General features: G+C 33.2%; 1 protein-coding gene across 1 annotated transcript; it reads right to left on the reverse strand.

The window, feature by feature from the left end:
• Window positions 1–9042: 9042 nt before the first annotated feature.
• Window positions 9043–16328, reverse strand: LOC134251534 (uncharacterized). Its single transcript, XM_062733944.1, has 4 exons — window positions 16136–16328; window positions 14564–14824; window positions 10312–10409; window positions 9043–10188 (listed from the first exon to the last, which is right to left on the reverse strand). The coding sequence occupies exons 2-4, from the start codon at window positions 14643–14645 to the stop codon at window positions 9043–9045; spliced, it is 1326 nt and encodes a 441-aa protein (XP_062589928.1). The 5' UTR covers window positions 14646–14824; window positions 16136–16328.
• Between the last annotated feature and the right edge of the window lie 6932 nt (window positions 16329–23260).

A 23260-nucleotide genomic window follows, 5' to 3' on the forward strand; every position in this document is an offset into this window, starting at 1 on the left:
TCAAATGGATTAAAAGTATCAAATCCATGTTAAGTCACGTTTAAAAATTGAGGGGGAAAATGAAAACCATCTATCCTTCTGGTTTAAAAAGAAGTGAAAAAAATTAGAAATTACACGATCAGTACGTACTGGTTCCTGCCACAAAGCAGGTAACAACATTGTCTTCGTTTGTAAGGCTCATTATATTAATTGCATTTTAGAAGAACTTGGATTTAATTCTAGAGTGGTAATCCCACTTATGCATATACTACTCTTTTAAGGAAGAAAATTTTTCAAAATCACCTGTCATTTTAAAATTTTAATATTCCACAGAGCCAAAATGAATTTGAACACCTTATATATATTATTAAACTTCATAAGAATCCTTACAAACAAAGATACATTGCAGGTTCCAGTATATGTTCAACCAAGCCTCTTTCTTATTTCACTAAAATATTGACAGTAGTGAAGGAAAAACTTCAAGAGTACTGTACAACTATATATTCAAGAAGTGGTGTAAATCAGATGGGGAAACTTAAAAATTCTAAAGAACTTTTGGACAATTTGAAATCACAAGACTTTCAAAAATCAACAGCATAAAAACTTACGACTTTTCAACTTTATACACAACAATTCCGCACGACAAATTAAAATCCAGGCTTTTTGATATCATTGACAGCTGCTTCTTAAACAACAAGAGGCCCTGGGGCCCTTTATAGGTCACCTAGTATTTGTAACAACTTTCAAACACTTGAATTTGGATTAAACCAGAGGCCATGAAATTCACAATTCACGATTTTGAAAGAGGCGCCATTGCTTATCATAATTATTAACTTAACATGCTTACTCTATTTACTTAATACCCAGAGGTAGATCAGAGTAACAAAAGAAAATCCACTTCCACTTTATACCCAGTTGTGCACCTCACCCTAAAGGAACACTACCCAGGGGACACATATTTCAAAATTTTGCAAATTTTAAAACAAAATGGTTGATTAATACCATAGAGCAGATTTAAAAGCATTAATTTATTTGCAGACTATGTACCCCCCCTCCTCTGACCCAGGGGCATAAAATTCACAATTTTATAGGAGGCACTCTTGCTCATCATAACTATGAGCTTAGTTAGTTTATTTAATACCCAAAAGCAGAAAGAAGATTTTCAAAGAATAAATGCATTTTCACTATATGATCAATAGAGCCCCACCCCCCCCCCCCCCACTCCCCTTACGCCAGAAACCTTAACCCTGGGCCATAAAATTCACAAATCTGGAAGAGGCACTCTTGCTCATCATAACTATGTGCTTAGTTAGTTTATTTAATACTCAGAAGCAGAGGAGAAGATTTTCAAAGAATAATTGCATTTTCACTATATAATCAATAGAGCCCCGCCCTAACACCAGAACCCCTGACCCTGGGGCCATAAAATTCACAATTTTGGAAAAGGCACTCTTGCTCATCATAACTATGTGCTTAGTTAGTTTATTTAATACTTAGAAGCAGAGAAGAAGATTTTCAAAGAATAAATGCATTTTCACTATTTAATTCATAGAGCCCCGCCCAACACCAGAACCCTGACCCGGGGCCATAAAATTCACAAATCTGGAAGAGGCACTCTTGCTCATCATAACTATGTACTTAGTTAGTTTATTTAATACCCAGAAGCAGAGAAAGATTTTCAAAGAATAAATGCATTTTCACTATTTAATTCATAGAGCCCCGCCCTAACACCAGAACCCCTGACCCTGGGGCCATAAAATTCACAATTTTGGAAGAGGCACTTTTGCTCATCATAACTATTTACTAACTTAGTTTTTTCAATACCCAGGAGCAGAAGAAGATTTTCAAAGAAATAATGCATTTTCACTATATAATCTATATAGCCCCGCCCTAGCACTAGAACCCCTGACCCTGGGGCCATGAATTTCACAATTTTGGTAGAGGACTAAATGTCTTTACATTCATGTCAACAGTTTGCCTGCTTGATGTCCAGGAGTAAAGAAGAAGATTTTTAAAGATTGCACTAATTTAGTGGTTTTGGCCCCACCCCTCAGGCCCCAGGGGGGGGGACCATGAAATTCACAATTTTTGTTCCCCTTCACCCATAGATGCTGTATACCAAATTTGGTTGAAATTGGTTCAGTGGTTTCAGAGAAGAAGCTGAAAATGTTCAAATGTTAACACACGACACACGACGCACGTCGACGGACAAAACGGATAGCAAAGGTCACCTAGTTACCAGGTGACCAAAAATGGAACTCGTAAGTTTACTTACCTCGTCATTGGTCATTTGAAAAATTTTTTTGTTAAAACAGATTCTGATTGTACACATAAGTACTCTGAAGTTGACATCAAAAAAGATGCTTGAGTTTCCTGATTGACAATATCTATGTGGTTTTTGAGACCAGGTATTCCAACAATCTATTGGAATTCCCATGGGTACAAATTGCGCTCCCTTATTAGCAGACTTATTTTTATATTCATTTGAAGCAGAATTTATGCAAAATCTTTTGCGTGAAAAGAAAAAAACACTTGCTGTGGCCTTCAACTCGACATTTAGATATATCGACGACGTATTGTCAATTAATAATGATAATTTCCATTCCTACGTCGACACGATATATCCTGGTGAGCTTGAGATAAAAGATACCACAGAGTCCAACACATCTGCTTCATACTTGGATATTTTACTTGAAAAAGACACAAATGGTAATTAACAACCAAGCTATATGATAAACGTGATGACTTGAACTTTACAATTGTAAACTTCCCTTACTTATGCAGCACCTGTATACGGAGCATATATATCTCAGTTGATTCGATACGCAAGAGCATGCTCTACGTATAACGTAAAACGAGGTTAATTATTGGCAAATAAGTTAATGAAGCAAGAATATGTGCAGTCTTGTTTAAAGTAATAATTTTCTGAGTTTTATGGTCGATACAATGACCTTGTCAGCAAATACAATTTATCATTGAATGAAATGCTGACTGACGTTTTTCATACCAATTGTTAGTCCATTATTTATACACTGAATTGACTACGGATTTTTTCCGTTATTTCCTGATTATGACAATGAGCACACGGCGGGTGTGACCGGTCAGCAGGGGATGCTCACTCCTCCATGGCACCTGATCCCACCTTTGATGTTTCGGAGGTCCGTGTTTGCTCTGCTCTTGTTTTGTATATTTGTTTAATGGACGTTGAGATTGAATACTGTTCGTTATTTCCATATCCTTATACGTGATTCCCTACATGTAGGTTTTAGTTTTCACACCTCTTACTGCATTATATAAACAACGGTACTTATCTGTAAACATTGAATTAACAAAGGAGCTAGCAAGGACTACACATACTTTTGTATGGTACATCTAAAAAAATTATTTTCGCTACTTTTGAAATAAAAAATTCGCATTTGGCGACAATGGCGAATCACAGCTCGAGCCCTATCGCGAATACCAATGAGTACCTCGCAGTTATCTAGCTTACTACCGCTCTTTTGCTTGGAAGTCGAGAAAAGTCTACATTTCTGGGGGCAAATGACATTGTTTACAGTAGTGACAATCGAATGATTCGAACAATTTAATGCTGAAAGCACAATGTTTTGCCAGAAATTCAACTCCAAATAGTAGATTGTTGAATAAGGAAAGTTTAGAATAATTTCTTTGCTTTAAAATGTGACTATTTTCAATGAAAATTTTACGAGAAGAGTCTGCTTTGTAAAAAATATAACAATTTAGGATCTCAAAAATTGATTAGGCTGGTTCAGAATTTTGTTTAGCAAGAAATTACACCATGATTCTTTACTTAACTGTCCTTACAAATTCTACAATGATCGTTCATGCATTGTTTTCAATAGCACTTTGCCCACACCCATCAGAGCTCTTACCTCCATCGTGAGAGAGTTCCGCTAAATTCAGTAATCGCGATATCAAGTATTGGTTTTTTATGCTGAAATCTTGTACATGTATGCATGCAGACACACTAAATTCAAATTTATTATTTCTAAATACACTTGATACACTTACTCGCATTGTTACAATCAAAGTCCAATAACTCAGATCTGACTTTTGTGAGGTTCTCTCAATGATTTATTCGCTGTTCTCATCTCTTCTTGATTTTTTTTTTTTTTTTGGGGGGGGGGGGGGGGGTTAGGGGTAGGGACTCAGAATTTAACTGTCTTACATCTTTACGTTATAATTTTATTTAAACTCTCTATAATTATTCTTCATATATGAAACCTAGACAGAAATTTCTGGTCTGGATTTTTTTATCATCACACCCGACACAATAGTTATGATGTCGTTTATATGATTTAAGTTTAAAACATATTTTTGCTGCAAGTTGTACGCCATTTTGAGAACAGCTGAAATTATGACATCACTAATTATATCATTAGTTACTCTATGGTATTTAATAATATTCCTGATATTTTGCAATATCATAATTTTAGATCAATATGCTTGCCTGTAGTTCTTTTGATATTTTTTATATCATGCTCAAAATTCAGATTACGCCCTCTTAGATGTGTGACATATATTGTAAAAACCCCCGGACAAATCAGACCCAATAACTAGCATTTTCGAAATAATCAATGGTTTTATTTTTACTGTGCGGTAATAGGATTCAATTAATGTTAGGTGACGTTTCAAGCCGATTTCAAACCTCTTTTGCCTTCTCGCAGATCTAAATAGACTTTTTATCTATTTTCCAAGTTAAAAGTAATTAAGCCTGTCAAGACATGTAACTGCATGTATTTTATATAATATCTTTGGTTATGTTTCGAATATAAATTTCGATTCCAAATTTCGGTTATGAAATACTGTATACATAGCAAGAGTTGGAATAATTTCTCCTATGCGATAAAACTATGCAATTTATTTTTATATAAAAGCGATCTCCAAATACAGTAAAACTCGGTTATAACGAAGACGCTGGGACCTCTGAAATTACTTCGCTATATCCGTAATTCGTTATATCAATATATGGAATTTGTTAAATTTATAAAGCTGGGGATTCAAGACAACTTCGCTATATCCGTGAATTCGCATTATCCGTTTTGTACTAAACGAGTTTTACTGTACAGTACTTTTAATGGAGATGTTCCAAATAGAATATGTATCAAAATGCGTAAACATTGCTTTAATCGACAATCTAGCTGCATCTTATTTGGAACATTTAAAGCAAAAAAAGATTCTTTGCAAAATTTGAAATATACGATTGTCTTTTGTGCTTATAACGAGAACACAGTAAAATTTGTCCAAGATTGTACGTTAAAGTTCAAAGTTTTTTGCAATGCTAAAATGTAGAACCTATATAATTCAAAATGTATTCATATTTGTTTTCAACAAATGTTTCCATTAATTTAGAGGATGAGTTTATGAAAGAAAAAAAGAGGCCCATGGGCCACATCGCTCAACTGAGTAACTTGGGTGATGCAATCTTTCAGATTCCCACCCTTGCTATACCTATCATGCCCAACAACCCCCTTCCCTTTTTTATTTTAAAACTTTAGAATCTACACTACCCAAGGATGCTTTCATATAAGTTTCAGTTTTCCTTGCCCAGTAGTTCTTGAGAAGAAGATTTTAAAAGATTTGTTCTATATTTTTCAATGTAAAACTTGGATTCCTTATTGTGGTATTGCCCTACCCCCGGGGTCATGATTTTAACAATTTAATATCTACACTACCAAAGGATGTTTCCATATAAACTTCAGCTTTCCTGGTCCAGTGGTTCTTGAGAAGAAGATTTTTAAAGATTTGTTCTATATATTTCTATATAAAACTTGGATTCCCTATTGTGGCCCCACCCTACCCCCGGGGGTCATGATTTTTACAATTTAATATCTACACTACGAAGGATGCTTCCACATAAGTTTCAGCTTTCCTGGCCCAGTGGTTCTTGAGAAGAAGATTTTTTAAAATTTGTTCTATATATATCTATGTAAAAACTTAATTCCCTATTGTGGCCCCGCCCACCCCCGGGGGGGATGATTTTAACAATTTAATATCTTCATAACCCAAGGATGCTTCCACATAAGTTTCAGCTTTCCTGGCCCTGTGGTTCTTGAGGAGAAGATTTTTAAAGATTTGTTCATATATTTCTATGTAAAACTTGGATTCCCTATTATGGCCCCGCCCTACCCCCGGGGGGGGGGGGGGGGCATGATTTCAACAATTTAATATCTTCACTACCCAAGGAATGCTTCCACATAAGTTTCAGCTTTCCTGGCCCAGTGGTTCTTGAGAAGAAGATTTTTAAAGATTTGTTCTATGTATTTCTATGTAAAACTTGGATTCCCTATTGTAGCCATGCCCTACCCCCGGGGGTCAAGATATTAACAATTTCACATGTACACTACCCAAGGATGCTTCCATAAAAGTTTCAGCTTTCCTGGCCCAGTAGTTCTTGAGAAGAAGATTTTTTAATGACCCCACCATATTTTTGTCTTTTCTTGATTATCTCCCCTTGTAAGGGGACTTGGCAATTCATTTTAACAATTTAAACTCCCCTTTACCCAAGGATGCTTTGTACTAAGTTTGGTTAAAATTGGCCCATTGGTTCTTGAAAAGAAGTCGAAAATGTGAAAACTTTACAGACGGACGGACGGACAGACAGACGGACGGACGACGGACAAAATGTGATCAGAAAAGCTCACTTGAGCCTTCGGCTCAGGTGAGCTAAAAAAGCTAAATAAGCAATTCTTTTGCTTGTGAAAAACTTTGCAATATGTCGGACCTTATTGACTTTTGTACAAATTTCTGTCGCATATGTGATACACTGTACCCCACTAACAGCTTTTGTATTAGATCTGTGATAATTTTCAAACTGAATAAGCATTTCATGAAACCTGTGTCTAATCAAATTGATCATGAACGAAAGATTACATCATTTGAAGTGTCAAAAGCGAGTAATATATCAGATTATTTCATGAAAGCAGTTCATTTTTGTAAGCAAATATTCCCATTTAATGACTCAAAGAAACCTAAGATTATGCTGTTAAAATCTATTAAAGCTGAATCTTTTTTAAGGAGGAACAGGACCATTGCTGAAAAAATTCCTGTCAATGAATTTTTTTGAATTTATTATGTTTCTAATTTAATATGTACTTAACATTTTAAAATGGTCCTGTCATGGGATTTCTTGAATTATTTAAAAGATATGCCCACAAATAGCCCTGTTTTGAGTTTGTATGGAGTTTAGATACTTTATGTTTATGGGCCCATAACGGAGTTCATAATGCGAATTTTTAGCACAAACGATAAATATGATAGACAAGAGGCCCAAGGGCCTTGAATCGCTCTTCTGATAAATTGTACAACCTATCACTTTTATTTGAAGCCTCTAACCCTAAGTATCCTAAGACCAAAGTTTCACCACCTGACAAAGTTTGATGATTCTTGGCCAATTAGGACTACTTCTTGGTCTACATTCTTGGAAAACCCAAAATGCATCAACTTACACAGTCTGAATATTCTAAGCCAATAAATACCTAAGATACCTAAATATGCCATAAAAAGTCAAGAGGTCACGTGACCTACTTTTTGGTCAAAATTCTCCGAAAACCCAGGATGCATCAACTGACAAAGTTTGATGATTCAAGAATAGGTACCAGAGATACTTAAATATAGCCATAAAAAGTCAAAGTAGGTCAACATGACCTACATTTTAGTTACATTTTTCAGAGTCCAAAGATGCATCTGCTGATAAGTTTGATGATTCTAAGCCAATAAATACCTGAGATATTCAAAGTAGGTCATCGTGACCTACTTTTTATGTTATCTCCAAAACCCAAGATGCATCAACTACAAGTTTGATGATTCTAAGCCAATAAGTACCGGAGATACGTAAATACAGCCATTAAATGTCAAAAGTAGGTCATCGAGACCTAATTTTTGGTCGTCACTCTCCGAAAACCCAAGATGCATCAACTGACAAAGTTTGATGATTCTAAGCCAATAAGTACCAGAAATACTTAAATATAGCCATAAAATGTCAAAAGTAGGTCACTGTGACCTAATTTTTGGTCTTCACTCTCCAAAAACCCAAGATGCATCAACTGACAGAGTTTGATGATTCTAAGCCAATAAGTACCGGAGATCCTTAAAAATAGCCATAAAACATCGAAAGTAGGTCACCGTGACCTAATTTTTGGTCGTCACTCTCCAAAAACCCAAGATGCATCAACTGACAAAGTTTGATGATTCTAAGCCAATAAGTACCGGAGATACTTAAATATAGCCATAAAATGTCAAAAGTAGGTCACCGTGACCTACTTTTTGGTCGACATTCTCCGAAAACCCAAGATGCATCAACTCACAAAGAAATTTACGATTAAATGTCAGTCCTTCATCGTAATTATTTACTGCATAAATATCACAGGGTGAAGCTTACGTCAATATTGCACAGGACATAGTTGAATTAGACATAAGCATGATAAAAACGCTTCACGTCTGTATTTTCCGAGGCGGGAAATCAATTGTGACGTCACACGAAAAACATAAACATTCAAAATTATCTAAATAGAGAGAATCTTTGCTACTAAACACGAAAAAATATAATTAAAAAAAATCTGCTTCAGAAATTTATCACGGTACATTACTGTGACCCGTTTATTATGAAATAAAATGATCATGACGGGTGTGTGTAGTTCATCTGCTGCACTGAGAATTCAAACACTACGTCTATGACGTCACTGACGTCATACTGCAGGGTAAAGAGAAACAATTGTGTGGATTGGGCAACTTCACAATATCTAAACGATGGCAAGATCTTTAAAAATTTTATTGATAATAATTTCTAAAATTAAATGTTTAAAAAACAATTTTAGAATTTAGAATAAAATTTTTCAAGAACTGTTGATTTAACAACGTTTAACATGTATATCATCACCATTATGATGTAATATGTCTTTTTAGTCATGTGAAATGTGCCCTGTCTCCCCTTAAGTAAAAAAACAAAACAAAAAATTAATGATAAGTACATAAAGGTCCAAATGTCTTTTGTTATCCATGATAAAACAAGAATTTCTTACCAAGAATATGCTTAAGGTTCTAACATCATGGTCTTCTGCGTGTGCGTGAAGGGGGCATTTGTTCCCGTTGTATAGGTGTACAGCTATATCCAACTTCATAATGAAGGTCGATGTTAAATGTTTTTGTTAAAGAATACAACATTTTCATTACTTTTCTTTTAACATCACCAAAGGTCCTCTGTATTAATTCTTCTTGCGTCTGATCATCATCATTATACAGCATCAACTGTATATAACTCTCACTGACTCCTAAAACTAAAACGTGTTTTTGATAATAAAACATAGCAGTGTCAATATAGATACATTTTCTTCCGTCCATCAAAGGTTCCCACTGCGACTTTAAACAACACACAATCAGTCTGTAGAAGAGAAATACAGGTAAAACAGGGAATCTGAAGTACAGAGTTGGTGATTTTTTAAGACGGGAATGAATCTTTGATTTAACATCCTTTGGGACTTTCATTCTATTCATACTTGGAATAAAACATATATCTGACTTTTCTTCTATCGCCATGAGACCCAATCGTTCCATGTATTTCATCATATCATCCTTGTATTCAACTGCTGTTTGATTTTTTGTAACTGTCCAGATTGCTCGTAAGAATGCCCCGGATATTTCTCCTGTAGTTGTAAATGTATCAAGCGCCTCTCTAGTGGGGGCTGCATCAATTACTTTATTGAAACTGGCTTGCTTTGAATCAGTTATAACATATTTGAATGAATTGACAAACCACTGAATATCCAGGATAACTATTTCAGTACCAAACTGAAACTGACGGTCATCATTTTTTATTGGTTCTTCTGATGAAAAATATAGAATCACACCAATATCATGATAAAAGCGTAATAAATCTTTGAATTCCTGTCTGCTTAAAGGAAGCAATTCATCAAATGATTTCTTTAATTTGTCCAGTTTCTGAAGCTTTGTTTCTTTTTTCTCTGAAATGAATTTTTCAAATATGGCCCAATCCAGGGGTATCTCTTCTCCCCACTGTTTTTGTGACATAACTACTTCCACAATGCTTCTTTCTAATTCATCTAGACTTTCAATACATGCTGCATCATGCTTTTTAAGACTTAATGTAAAATATCTATCGCTGCACAAGTGTGTTTTAATCGTCGAAGACACAGGAAACGTCTTGATAAGTTCTTGGTAATATTCCGTCCTTTTCTTGAAAATATTGTTTCATATATAGTTTGCTGTATTGTTCGTGAACTTCGATTAGTTTTAAATATGATTTCAAAAATCTTTATGAATGATTTATACATGTGACTAAAACAGCTATTGAAATACCTGTTCCGATTTTCCCTCTGCGTGAGTAGCTACAAGAATAACAGGGGCCTCATTTCCACAATAACAGTTTACAGATTTCAACCAAAATAGAAGATAATCTGCAAAAAAATATTGTTCACAAATTTCTTTATATATAATTCAAACATTTCTGAGTGTACTTTTATTATTATTCATTGTTTGTAATCAAAACATTATTCTGATCATTAAATGGTAAATTTTTAATTCAGTTTTGGTTGTTTAATATGACAGTTTTATTTCAATTTTTTTTTCTTGCAAACCATTTACTTTATTTTATTGAGTGCTGATTTTCGGCGTCAGTCTGTATCTGGTCTAAAGGAAAGTTATTTTTCGGTAATTCTTTTTTTTAATATATATTTGCATTTAATAAAAATAAAAAATCATGAAGAAACAAAACTTGAAGTTAGTTTAATCGTTGTTAATTGTGGGATATTGAATCTGCACTTAAGGTAGTCCGACCCTCAGGTTTATAAAATAAGCAGTTGAGTAATCAAAAATACTAATAACAGTATCTTTATATCCACAAAGTTATAAATATTTATCCACAGTATTTCTTAAAAATTAAAGTTAATCATATTATATAGGTAAAATTGTCAAATCTGCGATAAATTTGCAGAAAAAGCGAATTGAAATATCAGCAATGCATTTTCTAACTGCAAATTGATAAACAAATATATTTTAGGTTAAAAAACGATAGGTATCCAGGTATTCAGAGAAATTGCTATGATTTCAAACTCATTTGGGATTTTTTCTGTCTTTTATTTCCGTAATGCATTGTATAATACGTAGTGTAAAAGGCTTTTGCTTTCATTGCAAGACACCACAGATCACTTCCTATTTCATATCATGCTAATAAACATTGATATCTAAGGCTAGATTTAAGAAAATCTTATTTCTAAAAACCTGTATTTATTTCATTTTATAGGGTACAAATATCAAGTTTCAAAAACCTTGAATTTATAAAGATTATTAAATGAAAATTGCTGCATGAAAAAAAAATTGATTTTCAAGCTTCATTTTGATGGAATTCAAATAAAATAATAATTTTTGGAGTTATCCTTCCTGACTGAGAATTGGATATCCTTAACGAGGTCAAGTTTAAGTCGATTGCCATATATATGTAACGTTAATGGCTCTAAAAATGTGCTTTTAAGAAAAAACACCAAGAGGTCCAAGGGCCTCAAATCGCTCTTCTGATAAATTGCACAATCTTTCACTTCTATTTGAAGCCCCTGAGTATCCTGCATATATAAGTAAATCCTTGAAATTACAAATGTACGTCATCAAGACCTACAGTTTAGTTGAAACACTGTAATTGTCAATGATAATCAACTTATGATGATTCTTAGCCAAAACGTACTACATGTAATACTTGAGATATTCAGTAGTAGGTCAAGAAGACTTACTTTTTGGTCCACATTCTTCGATACCCAAGATGCATCAACTGACCAATTAGAAGATTCTAAGTCAATAGGTATCCAGAATACTTTAATATAGTGATAAGAGGTAAAAAAGTAGGTCATCATGACCTACTATTCTGGTGTATCAACTGACAAAGTTTGATTGTTCTAAGCCAATTAGCTAGTATCCGAGAGGTACTTATATATAACCATAAAATGTCAAAAATATGCCACCTTTTCTGAAAGGTGCATCAATTAAAAAAGTTTGATAATAATAGGTCTGAACTATTAAAATATACCATTAAAACAATCTGAAAACAATTGCCTGCAAAATTAAAAAAATAGGTTACCCATTTTTTCATGAATATGTTTTAAGGTTGAAAAATGCACCAACTTACAAGTTTTGATGATTGTAAACCTTTCAGTTTCTGAACAAATGCGATTAAATGTTTTAGAAAAGATTAGCTATAAAATTTTCAGGGCACGTCACAGTGACCTACGTTTTAGTGGACGTTTGAGGACTCAAGATGTATCAACTGACAAACTTCAGTGATCATAAACCTTAAAGTGTCCAAAATATACTTCCAAATCAATTTGAAATCAAATGCTCACAAAATAAAAAAAAAAAAAAGGTCATCGTCACCTACATCAATGCACCAACTTACAAGATTTGATGATCTTAGTTTTTTAGTAATTGATATGTATAAGCAAAATATCAACGTTTTTATAAAATGTAATTTTAAAACTTTGAAGTGACATTGTGACAATGCCCTTTACCCCAGGTAAAACCCCAATGCAAATTTTAATCTTCAACATATCCTTGTATGTGTGTTTGGTGATAATCTGCCAGATTGATCTAGAGAAAAAGAGTTTCAGCAACCAGTACTTTTTGTTTTATTTTCCGATTATTTCCCCTTGTTTGTCCTAACCCTAGTTTTTTGGTATAAATGGTAGCCCTTGGGCCAAGGATACGCTGTGACAAATTTGACAATGATTGGCCAATAGGTTATTGAGTTATGGCCCATATTCTAAAAAGTTACATATAACGCACACCACAAAAATGGCCATAGCATTAGCTTTTTTGAGCCTTTGGTTCAGAAAAACAAAACAAAGACGGAAACAGTGCGATGACCTGAGGTACAGTGTATGTCACAATTTTTCAACTTCGTAAACAATTTATGAAGCTGAAGAATGGTGCATGACTAAATTCAGTATCTAAAAGGTCCTTTGATATTTTACCAAGAATATATACTAAAAACATATACTAAAAATTTATACATTGTTATTTTTATATACACTTAATCAATTTTCGTAGATACATGTATATACCGCAGTTTGGCAGTTTTAGAGGTATTAGGAATTGAAAAATTAAAACCTTTTATAGTTTCACTAGACCAGTCAGATGGTGGACATTTTTCAAACTTCATGTATGTGAACAAAAAAAAAAGATAATAAAAAAAAAATCGCTACGGTAGAAATAAAAATTAACAAGGAAAATATAACATGGCACTTTTCCAACACATATTTAATACTTTTTTTCACGATTGTAATACTCCCAGTCTAATTTTAGAGTGAAAATTATATACGGGTTATAAATATGTACCGCAGAAGTTAGTACATCTTTAACTTTGCCAAATCGTTTATTTAAAGGTTGAATGAATTTCTTTATATTACCGGAAGTTTTTTTAGCCCTCCTAACAGAAATCAAAATTTTGCATTTTTAATAGAATTTCTAACAATATTTTAGTTTTTCAAGGTTTTGTACCTGTTAATCATAAATATTGTACTAAAATCCCGGGGGATTTTTTTTTTCTTTACCGGATGTGATGCCTATATTTCCTCAAAATGACTGATGTTCATTTCTAATGCTGGAAATTCTCAAAAAAAAGAAAAAAAAGCTTTAGATGCAAATCTACACTATATAACGACTCATTAGGCTCATGTGTGAAAAAATATATAAATGAAAGTTTCTTGACCGGCAGTCCAAGAGTTGCTACACTAAGCAAAGTTAGAGAAAATTCGACCGCAGTGTCTGAAAAACATGCATCAAAAATGCCCAAGAATATTAATTTCGCTCAGATTAAGACATAAATAAACAAAATGCATGGTAGAAATCGGGCTGCATTTGTTGTATATGGCGGACTAGCACCTTTTAATTAAATGGTAGGAAGGGGATGTTTTAGAGTTACCGAGTATTTGTTTCTTTCTAAGGTCTTAAAATAACATTTAATGTTTAAAAAAGCATCAATGTTTTTGTAAATTCACTTTTTACCCAAATATATTCATTTTTAATGTTATCATTCAAGTTAAGAAGGTAAAATAACTCTTAAAACACCCTTCCTTCTTGCTATCAGTCATCTGGTAAAGAAAAAGGATTTTTTCCTGGGATTTTAGTATAATATATATGAGTAACAGCCTCAAAACCTTGAAAACCCAAAATATTTTTAAAATTCTATAAAAAATGCAAAATTGTGAATGCTGTTAAGAGGGCTAAAAAGCAACTTTCGGTAATAGAAAGAAATCCATTCAATCGTTAAATAACTGATTTGGCAAAGTAGAAGATATCTCAACTTTCTTGGTACATAGTTATACACCGTATATAATTTTCACCCTAAATTGTGGGTGTTGCGTTTCTATTGGCTGGGAGTATACTACTGCAACTTCAGAAATCTTTACAGGAATGCAGGTACATTATGATGATAAGAATAAAAATATGCTGTGGATAGTTGAAATTTTCGAAATATTTCAAATATGGTCATTATTTTTTAATTCACCGCAAATAAAACTAAAAATTCACACTCAGGTTTGTTATTTTATTTGAAGATTTTTCTTACCCTTGTGGCTCCATTTTGAGAACATAGTATCCTTTTGATCGCAAAGCTCTTCATCTATGACATCTTCCAGGTCTTTAGACATGTCAATTACCAAAATTTAGAACGCTCGTTTGCTGAGGTAGATTTGATGACAGGCGTAATACATACACTGTCCTCCGAAATCCAGGATGCTTAGAAGTCTTTTCTCCTCTATCTTTTCTGCATCGTCAACTGGAACATTTTCTTTTATATGGATTGCAGGATCGCATTTACGCATAGCAACTATAAAATTAAAAAAGGTAACAAATTTATTTAGTTTTAATGTCAGTTGCAATTTAAGTCTTTTTATCTTGATATGATTAAAAAAAAACCTCAGTAACTTATACAGAGACATGTATAAATGGTAAAGTAAATATGATATTAGTATATCGAAAGGTTTCTTTTTGGGGAGGGGTGTGTAAATTGATTTCTTCAATATTCATTGTTAATGAAATGCTTGTAGAATGATATAGAGATAACGAACAATATTCATTCTCAAAGTCCATATACCAATACAAAATAAGAGCAGAGCGCACAGGGACCCCCGAAACATCAAAGGTGGGATCAGGTGCCATGGAGGGGTGAGCATCCCCTGCTGACCGATCACAACCATCGTGTGCTCCTTGTCATGATCAGGACATAACGGGGAAAATCCGTCGTCAATTCAGTGTATAAATAATGGACTAACAATTGGTATGAAAAACGTCAGTGAGCATTTGACTCAATGATAAACTTTATTTGCTGACAAGGTCATTGTATCGACCATAGAACTAACGAAATAATGACTGCTGATATTCTTGTTTCGTCAACTTGCTTGTCAATAATTTACCTCGTATTAGAAATTGTTCATAAGTAGAGCATGCTCTTGCGCATCGAATCAACCGAGATATATTTACTCCGTATGCAGGTGATGAAGGTAAATTACTGCATAAGTAACGATAGAAAAGTTAAAGTCATCACGTTTATCATAAAGCTTGGTTGTTAGATTACCATTAATGTCTTTTTTAAGTTAAATATCCAAGTATGAAACAGAAGTGTCGGACTCTGTGGTATCTTTTATCTCAAGCTCACTAGGATATATCGTATCGACGTAAGAATGGAAATTACCGTTATTAATTGACAATACGTCGTCGATATATCTAAATGTCGAGTTGAATGCCACAGCAAGTGTTTTCTTCTTTCACGCATAAGATTTTGCGTAAATTCTGCTTCATATTAATATAAAAATAAGTCTGCTAATAATGGAGCACAATTTGTACCCATGTGAATTCTAATAGACTGTTGGAATACCTTGTCTCCAAAAACGACATAGATATTGTCAATCAGAAACTCAAGCATCTTCTTGATGTCAACTTCAGAGTACTTATTAGTGCAATCATAATCTGTTTTACCAAAATAATTTTGCAAATGACCAATGACGAGGTAAGTAGATTACAAGTTCCATTTGCATTGAAGAAGCAGCTGTCAATGATATCAAAAAGCCTGGATTTTAATTTTTCGTGGGAATTCTCTATTAACACAACTGATTTGTCATGCATATATAATATTTTTCACCTTCCAGTTTTCCTTCTTTTTCCAGTACTACAAAAATATCATTGTGCACATCTAGTCCCACAGTAGACTTGATTTTCTGTATATCTTCCAGTGATGTTCCTTGCAGTCTTTCTAATAAAGTTGTTTTTCCAGCTCCCGCACAACCAACTATCATTGCCCGTGCTCTATATATGAGTGTTTTTCCCTTTCTCAAGTACTCTAAGTACCGAATTCGGGCATCTAAATCCCATTATTTAGAAAAAAATTAGTTAAACAAACAGATTTATGTTTTGTCCCAAAACATGTATTATTATTTTATAGGTTGCTAAATCTATGCAAAGTGGGATTTTTCGCTCTAACTAACATGGCTTGCAAGTTCAGCTATGAAGAAGAAATTATTTTTCTATATATTTACATTATGTGAATCTTGAGATACATTTAACCAATTCCAACTTTAAACCAGGATCCCTACATTGCTAAATACCGTAATCAACCCATCTTAGCCTTTGATCCCCTATTGATGCGGAAGGGGTGAACAACTTATGATTTACATTTTAATAGTAATAATTTTTTATTCTTCTATTCATTCTGATGCTGTTATTCTTGAAAAAGATGATTTTAAAGATATTTCTGAATATTTCAAGAGAGTGAGAAAGAAAGAGATAACATGAAAAGAAAAGGCTGGGTACTTACACTGGCCTGAAATAGTTGAATGCAATGATTTATCATCCAAGATGTCATGAATGAGTATTTCTCTTCCAAGCTTAGAAATAATTCTGGTAAAAAAATCCTTATAACTGGTCATTTTTCCAAAAGAAGGAGATAAGGAAAAGCGAACAAATTTCCCTTTTCCATTGAAATTTTCCGACCTAAAATACTTTGCAGAACTCTCTAGTGACACATTAAGTAATAGCCTCTTAATGTCCTCGTCCTGGTCATTGATTTTGCTCTTCTCCCAACATGTGTGTAAATAATCAAACATTGTCTCGTCTTGTACACAATCTGAAGTAAATGTCACTTTTTCTTTCTCAATGGATACGAATCCTTTCAATTGCAATGCTTGAATACTCTCAAATATGTTCTTTGAATCGTATTTTGTCCCACAAACTTCATATAATTTTTCTTTTATTGTTCTTTTGTTTTCTAAAATAAAGGTATTGTTATTGCTACAGAGGAGGAGAAATAAAGCAGCGCGTTCCTCAGATGACAACTGCTTGTATTTTTCTACAAAAAAGAACAAAAGTTATTCATGAATTAAGAGACAGTCCGCCGAAAATCAGGCAGGATTGTATTAATAGGCGGCACATCGAATGTGTGAATATTTGAAATTTTATTTTATTGAAAACAATATCAATGTAGTCCAAATGGAATAATGTAATCTAAGATTTTTTTGAAAATTTCTTATTTAGTAAAATATTCCTTTGTTTTGTGTTCTTATTCCCCTATATAAACCATTGAATTTAGGTCAGAAACAACGAACTGTAATTTCCAATACATATTTATCAGGAATATTATTCATGCTGAACTAAATCTATAAATATTTCATCTTTCAGTTTCAAAAATAAAATTGGTGGGCAAAACACTTTTGATAGTTTTCTGTCAAAATATATGGACGTTTTTATGAAATTTTGCGATGTAAGAGTTATCTCGCGTGGCATCGGTAAATCTTCTAAATATCTTACTATCGAAATCCTAGTGCAATATCTAGAATATATACACAAAAATACATTATTAAACAAAAAATTACTACTTTATTTTCAAATTAGAATTCATTTTCGCCTCCAAACATAATATTTAGATTAAGATGGCAGTATTATTCAGGTTGAATCCACGTTTCCATTGATGTATCAGTGACGTCATATACCTGAATAATATTGCGTCACAATTAAATTGTTACGAGGGTTGATCCAAAAGTAATGTCACAGTGTTCATATCTTTTATATTTGGCGTCATAGTATCAAAAACAATATACCAAAAGATGCACAGATATAAATCTAATTAACATTGAAATTTTAATTTAATAATGTTTATTTGAATTTATTTTATAGATGTTTAAAACATAGAGCATAGGGGGTGTCGCCGCGTCACAACGGAACGTCACGTTTTAAAGTGTATTTTTTAGAATGAAAAAGACAAACACATAAGATTCTAAAAAAGCACTTAATCTCTAAATTTTTTAAAAGACGCGTTTTTAATGACACGCCATTTTCTAGTCTTTAATTGAAAATTAAATGACGGCATTGGTATTTGTGATCACAAACATTGTTGTTTTACTCTGTTGAATTGAACAAAAGGATTGTCCAAATGGGAAAAAACGGCTCGACGACTTGTAATGCATTTGTTGCTTCTAAATATGGGAATCATCTCAGGAGACAATAACATTAATTAATCAGACTTACAGAATAAAGAATCTAAATAAGAGACATCTTAATTAGCAATTTCTGCAATTTTGGGCGGGTTATTGGTCACTGAATGATCAGCAGAGGACAAAAAGACCGAAAGATAGGAAATCGGACGGAAACGTTTAATGGTGTCTGACGTCAAAAAAGACAGACGTATAGAGTGGCATGCACATGTGAATTTCTAAGTTTGTCTTTGCTACTGTTCAAATAATTTTGACAGAGGGCTTAATAATGAAACGAGTGAGTGTATAATGGTACCGAGAACTCTTAAAAAAGTGAAACTGGTGAAAGTGTTTGCGAGTTACAAATATTTTTTTAATGAAACGAAGGGAAACGCTTAAAAGTATGACGGTGCGTATCCGTCATATGACGTTATATTTAGGTGCGGCGACTACCATAAACGCACATTGTTTAAAATCCGATATTTTGGAAAGTAAACATCATGTTCCTTTGAATTTTTGTTATGTCTGATTTGAGATAAATAAAGCTTTCATCATGTATAATTTTGTTGCTTTACGTCGATTTATAGCAATTTTATCCAAGTTGTGACATTACTTTTGGATCAACCCTCGTACAAGTTTTCCAAAGATGTTTGTAAATTCTTTGCATAAAAGCGCAAATAAAACAATTAAAAATAAATAATTTCTCTTTTTCTTTTCAATTACCATGATTACTCTTCAGAGTGCATTATCCTACATGTTACATTTTCAGATATTTTTATTTAAATGTGATTTTTTCACGGGCGACGTCTCATCTAGAAGTTCCTTTTGATAAGTAATGTTGTACATGTCCGAGAACTAATTTTCTAAACTGATTTACTAGGCTATGCGTAAAAATAATTAATTGTTTATATTGAATATTTCTTATAAAATTGGAATGTGAACTCATGAGAGATTTTGTTTTCTTCTGATTACCAAGGAAAGATGAATATTTTAGATTTATGCAACATTTAATTGAAGTCAACGGAGTTGAGATGTTTATTTCATGCTTTTTGTAAAAAAAAAAAAAAAAAGAAAAAAGAAAAAAAAAGAAAAACTTGATTATATTTATCTATGCAAACGATCCGCAGTACGATTAAAACATTTTATTAAAAAAATGAAAAATAAGATTTAAAATATTTATTGAGGAAAATTACTGTTGAACTCCCCACTTCAATTTGCCACTAAAACGGGAGATTTCGTGGGTGTATTTTTTTGTTTTGTATTGTTTTTGTTTGGTTTTTTTTTAATTTGGTGATTGAAACAATAACATACTTACATTCAATATGAAGTTAAAACATGTGACCATGTTGGCCAATTCTAAAATGTTTCCCATTATTAAACGAAAGTTGTTTTTTTAATATGCCGCCTTGCCCACCCCCACCTCCCCGCCCCCGCCCCCGCCCAAGCTTTTTGCTTGCGATTTGTAGGCTCTTAAATAATGATACTATATATGGATAAACTTATTTTCTTATTAATATAAAATTAAATTTTATAAGATGAAAATATGGGAAAACGGCTTTTATAAATGACAGGTTTAAAAAATTTGGATGAAGCCGAGACTGTGCACTTTTAATATTTTCTGCATTTATGTACGTGCAAGTATATTTTCACAGAATTTAACTCTTTAATTCACAGAGAATTAAAAAAAACTTCAGTTGCAAATAAGATATTTTATAAAGATATGCTGTTTACTCTCAGTTGTTGCATAATGCATGTACAAATACTTGTTTTTTTAATACCGAGTATCAAAAAATCGAACAGATGTTATACATGATTGTAATCTTCATGTACGTAAAAGACATTAGTATTTTAAAAACATTGTATAAACATTTGAATTCATGGATAAAATAATTTTAAAACAGTTGACTAACTGAACAGAAATAAAAGACTAGATGCTGTCATGAGACAATAATACCCGCACTAAGGTGTTTGCCTCTAAATGCACACTTCTTCATATTAGGCTTTACCAAGGAAAAAGTCAATATAATTCAATAATTTACATAATACATGTATTCATCAAATTGAGCATAATATGCTCAGGTGACCATGTAGCTGCAGATCTGGCTTTATATATTTGTCTTTGATCATAACGCTACAGATCCCGATATGCAAAAGAGGTGCAATTTACGCGCAATATTTTTTTAGCACTTTTGGGCAGAATTTCTCCACTTTCTAGCATTAGTCAATCAACTACCTTTCACTCCCTAATTTTAGACACATTCTCTCGGCCAATATGTATATTTTGTCCACCTCCCAGCCATTTATAGTAATCTCTACAGGCAATAAACTCGCTTGAAGTTAATTTTCAGCAATCTAACAAATAATTTTAATCAAGCGAGTTTATCACTTGTAGAGACGACTATAAAGGGTTGGGAGATGGATAAAATATGCGAATTAGTTAAATAATGTGCCTAGAATTCAGGGAGTGAAAAGTAGTTTATTGACCGGTGCTGGAAAGTGGAGAAATTCCCCCTCAATGCGCAAAAAAGATTGTGCCGTAAATTGCACCTTTTTTGCATTACAGGATCTGCAGTCGAAGACTAATATATAAAACCATAACGCTACAGATCTGCAGCTAGTGACCATATAGACCCATGGGCCTTCATTTTATAGGTATTTCATATTCTTAATTCATTACCAGTCGGAAATTAAACTACAGAATTAAATTAATGATGTAAATTAGGTTTGATAAGGGGGGGGGGGATTTGGCACATAATTGGAACTTTTTAAATCTATTTTCTCATATAGATTAACAACAAATAATATTATTCAAATTAGTGTTAAGCGTTTTTAATTAATTTTTCAATATTTGCAAAGTTTATTTATATTTGATAAGGCAGAAACTTCTTGAAAGCCGCCATATACACAATCAATTTAATAGTCAACCCCCACCCGTCTCCCATCAACACACACACACGAACACACCTTATTTGTCTATGTTTGCAAATAGGCCTAGATTGCAAAGCTACAAATAAAACATCTTTGTAAATGATAATTTTCAATTTGTTCTTGCACTATACATGTATCTGAACACCTGCATCACATTCGGGCTTCAATCGGCATCACCTCGCCCTTTTCCGTCGCACGCTAGAAAATTTTTTTCTAGCGTGCGACGGAAAACGGCGAGGTGATCCGATTGATTGGGCTTGCGTCACGTACCCAACTTAAGTACTAGTTTTACCATTGGCATTATCATTTTAGATTTCACTGCACGTGCAGTAGGATACTAGTGTGCATATTTGCATATATGTCGGTAGGAATTATTTCATTTTGTGTTTTAACTGGATTATATTTCATGAAGATGACAGGGCCTAAATAATAACAATCGGTAAGTACAAGTTTTGGTATAGATTTGGGTAAAATAGTCTGAAATGCAAACGGTTAGGTTAAAGTTTAAAGGATCAAAGGTCATCCGATGCTACAATAGACAAATTTCACATTCTGAAGAGTTATCCCCGTTATCAACGTTACATTTCGTTACAAGATCCAGAATTTTTTTTTTTCTGGAGGGACGGGGGGTGGGTGGGTTCCGGATGAGAATTTCCTTGAGAAGCAAGAAAAAAAGAAGTTATGGTTGGGTCTGTTTTCTAGGGTGGAGGGACACTTAGGGCATCCAAAGTCATTTTTATTTCCTCCAGTATATATTACACCCCTGCAAATTCCGGGGGACAGGGGGGGTGCTGAGGGGGCGATCTCCCAATCCACTTCCCTGTCCCTGTAATGACAAATGATCATGTGACTCTTAAATAGTAGGAAACTTTTTCCATTTGACTATACAAAATATTGTTTCTTGTGTTATTATGTTATGTAAATTTAATGGTATAAAGGTTATGAACCCCTAAAGAGGTATCCCCCACTCTCCTAATGAGCTGGAAATGTTCACAATATGACTGCATTAAATTAAAGTGCATCAATGATAAGATTACTTGACATTTTTATTTATGATTTTGTGTCAACATATCTTCCTAGAATTAGGAATGAGAATCATTCAGAGATGGACCACATTAAACTATTTGTATAAACATTTTTTTGCATACATGAACATACAAGGGTCTGGGAAGGGGTTGAGGGCAGGATTCAGTTAATATTTCTTTACATCTTAATGGTTGAAAACTCCTAAAATGAATGTTGACCTCAAATCTAACTTGTCCTATTATTTTTCAAATGGTGGTGTCTCCATATGAGTGAAAAATTCCTGAGAGGGATGTTTAACAACAAACAAAATGACATAAAAACACAATATTGATTTGCGTTAAGAAATTTGCAGGGGATTTTTTCCATCATAAATCTTCTTCTCAAGAACAGCAAGGGCATTCTTGCTCCCCCATTTTGGGGAAAGGGAGGGGACACTAAATCTCATTTGTCTTTCAGTCTGTCCATCTTATTGACAGCTAGTATGTGCATCTGTCACAATAAATTTAACCTTGGTCATAACTTTTGAATGTCAGAGATAGTGCTTTCATATTTCACATGCACATAACCACAAAACTTTCTTATATACTATGATTTTTTAAGTTTTACCTACTTTCCAAAAAATAACATTTTAAATTGATCATTTTGAAAGAGAAAAGAAAGGGCATTCAAATTATACATGTTTATTACATGTGAAAAGACTTTTCTAAATATATCATGACTTTTGACTCTGTGACCTTGACCTAGAAGTTTAACCTACTTTTCAAAAATATTATATTGTATATATAACTTTTGATTCAAAAGAGATAGGACTTTCATATTTGACATGTACATTAACTGCAACAAAATGT

The sequence above is a fragment of the Saccostrea cucullata genome, unplaced genomic scaffold (assembly GCF_032062105.1).
Source record: "Saccostrea cucullata isolate Sc308-1 unplaced genomic scaffold, CSIRO_AGI_Scuc_v1 ctg1476, whole genome shotgun sequence".
In the NCBI taxonomy this organism is placed as follows: Eukaryota; Metazoa; Mollusca; class Bivalvia; order Ostreida; family Ostreidae; genus Saccostrea; species Saccostrea cuccullata.

Coding starts and splice junctions, on each gene's coding strand:
- LOC134251534 (XM_062733944.1), bottom strand. CDS start 14,645: ATGTCTAAAGACCTGGAAGATGTCATAGATGAAGAGCTTTGCGATCAA. Junction 10,410..14,563: donor CTCAAAATGGAGCCACAAGG/GTAAGAAAAATC, acceptor ATTTTTTTGCAG/ATTATCTTCTATTTTGGTTG. Junction 10,189..10,311: donor CAGAGGGAAAATCGGAACAG/GTATTTCAATAG, acceptor AATATTTTCAAG/AAAAGGACGGAATATTACCA.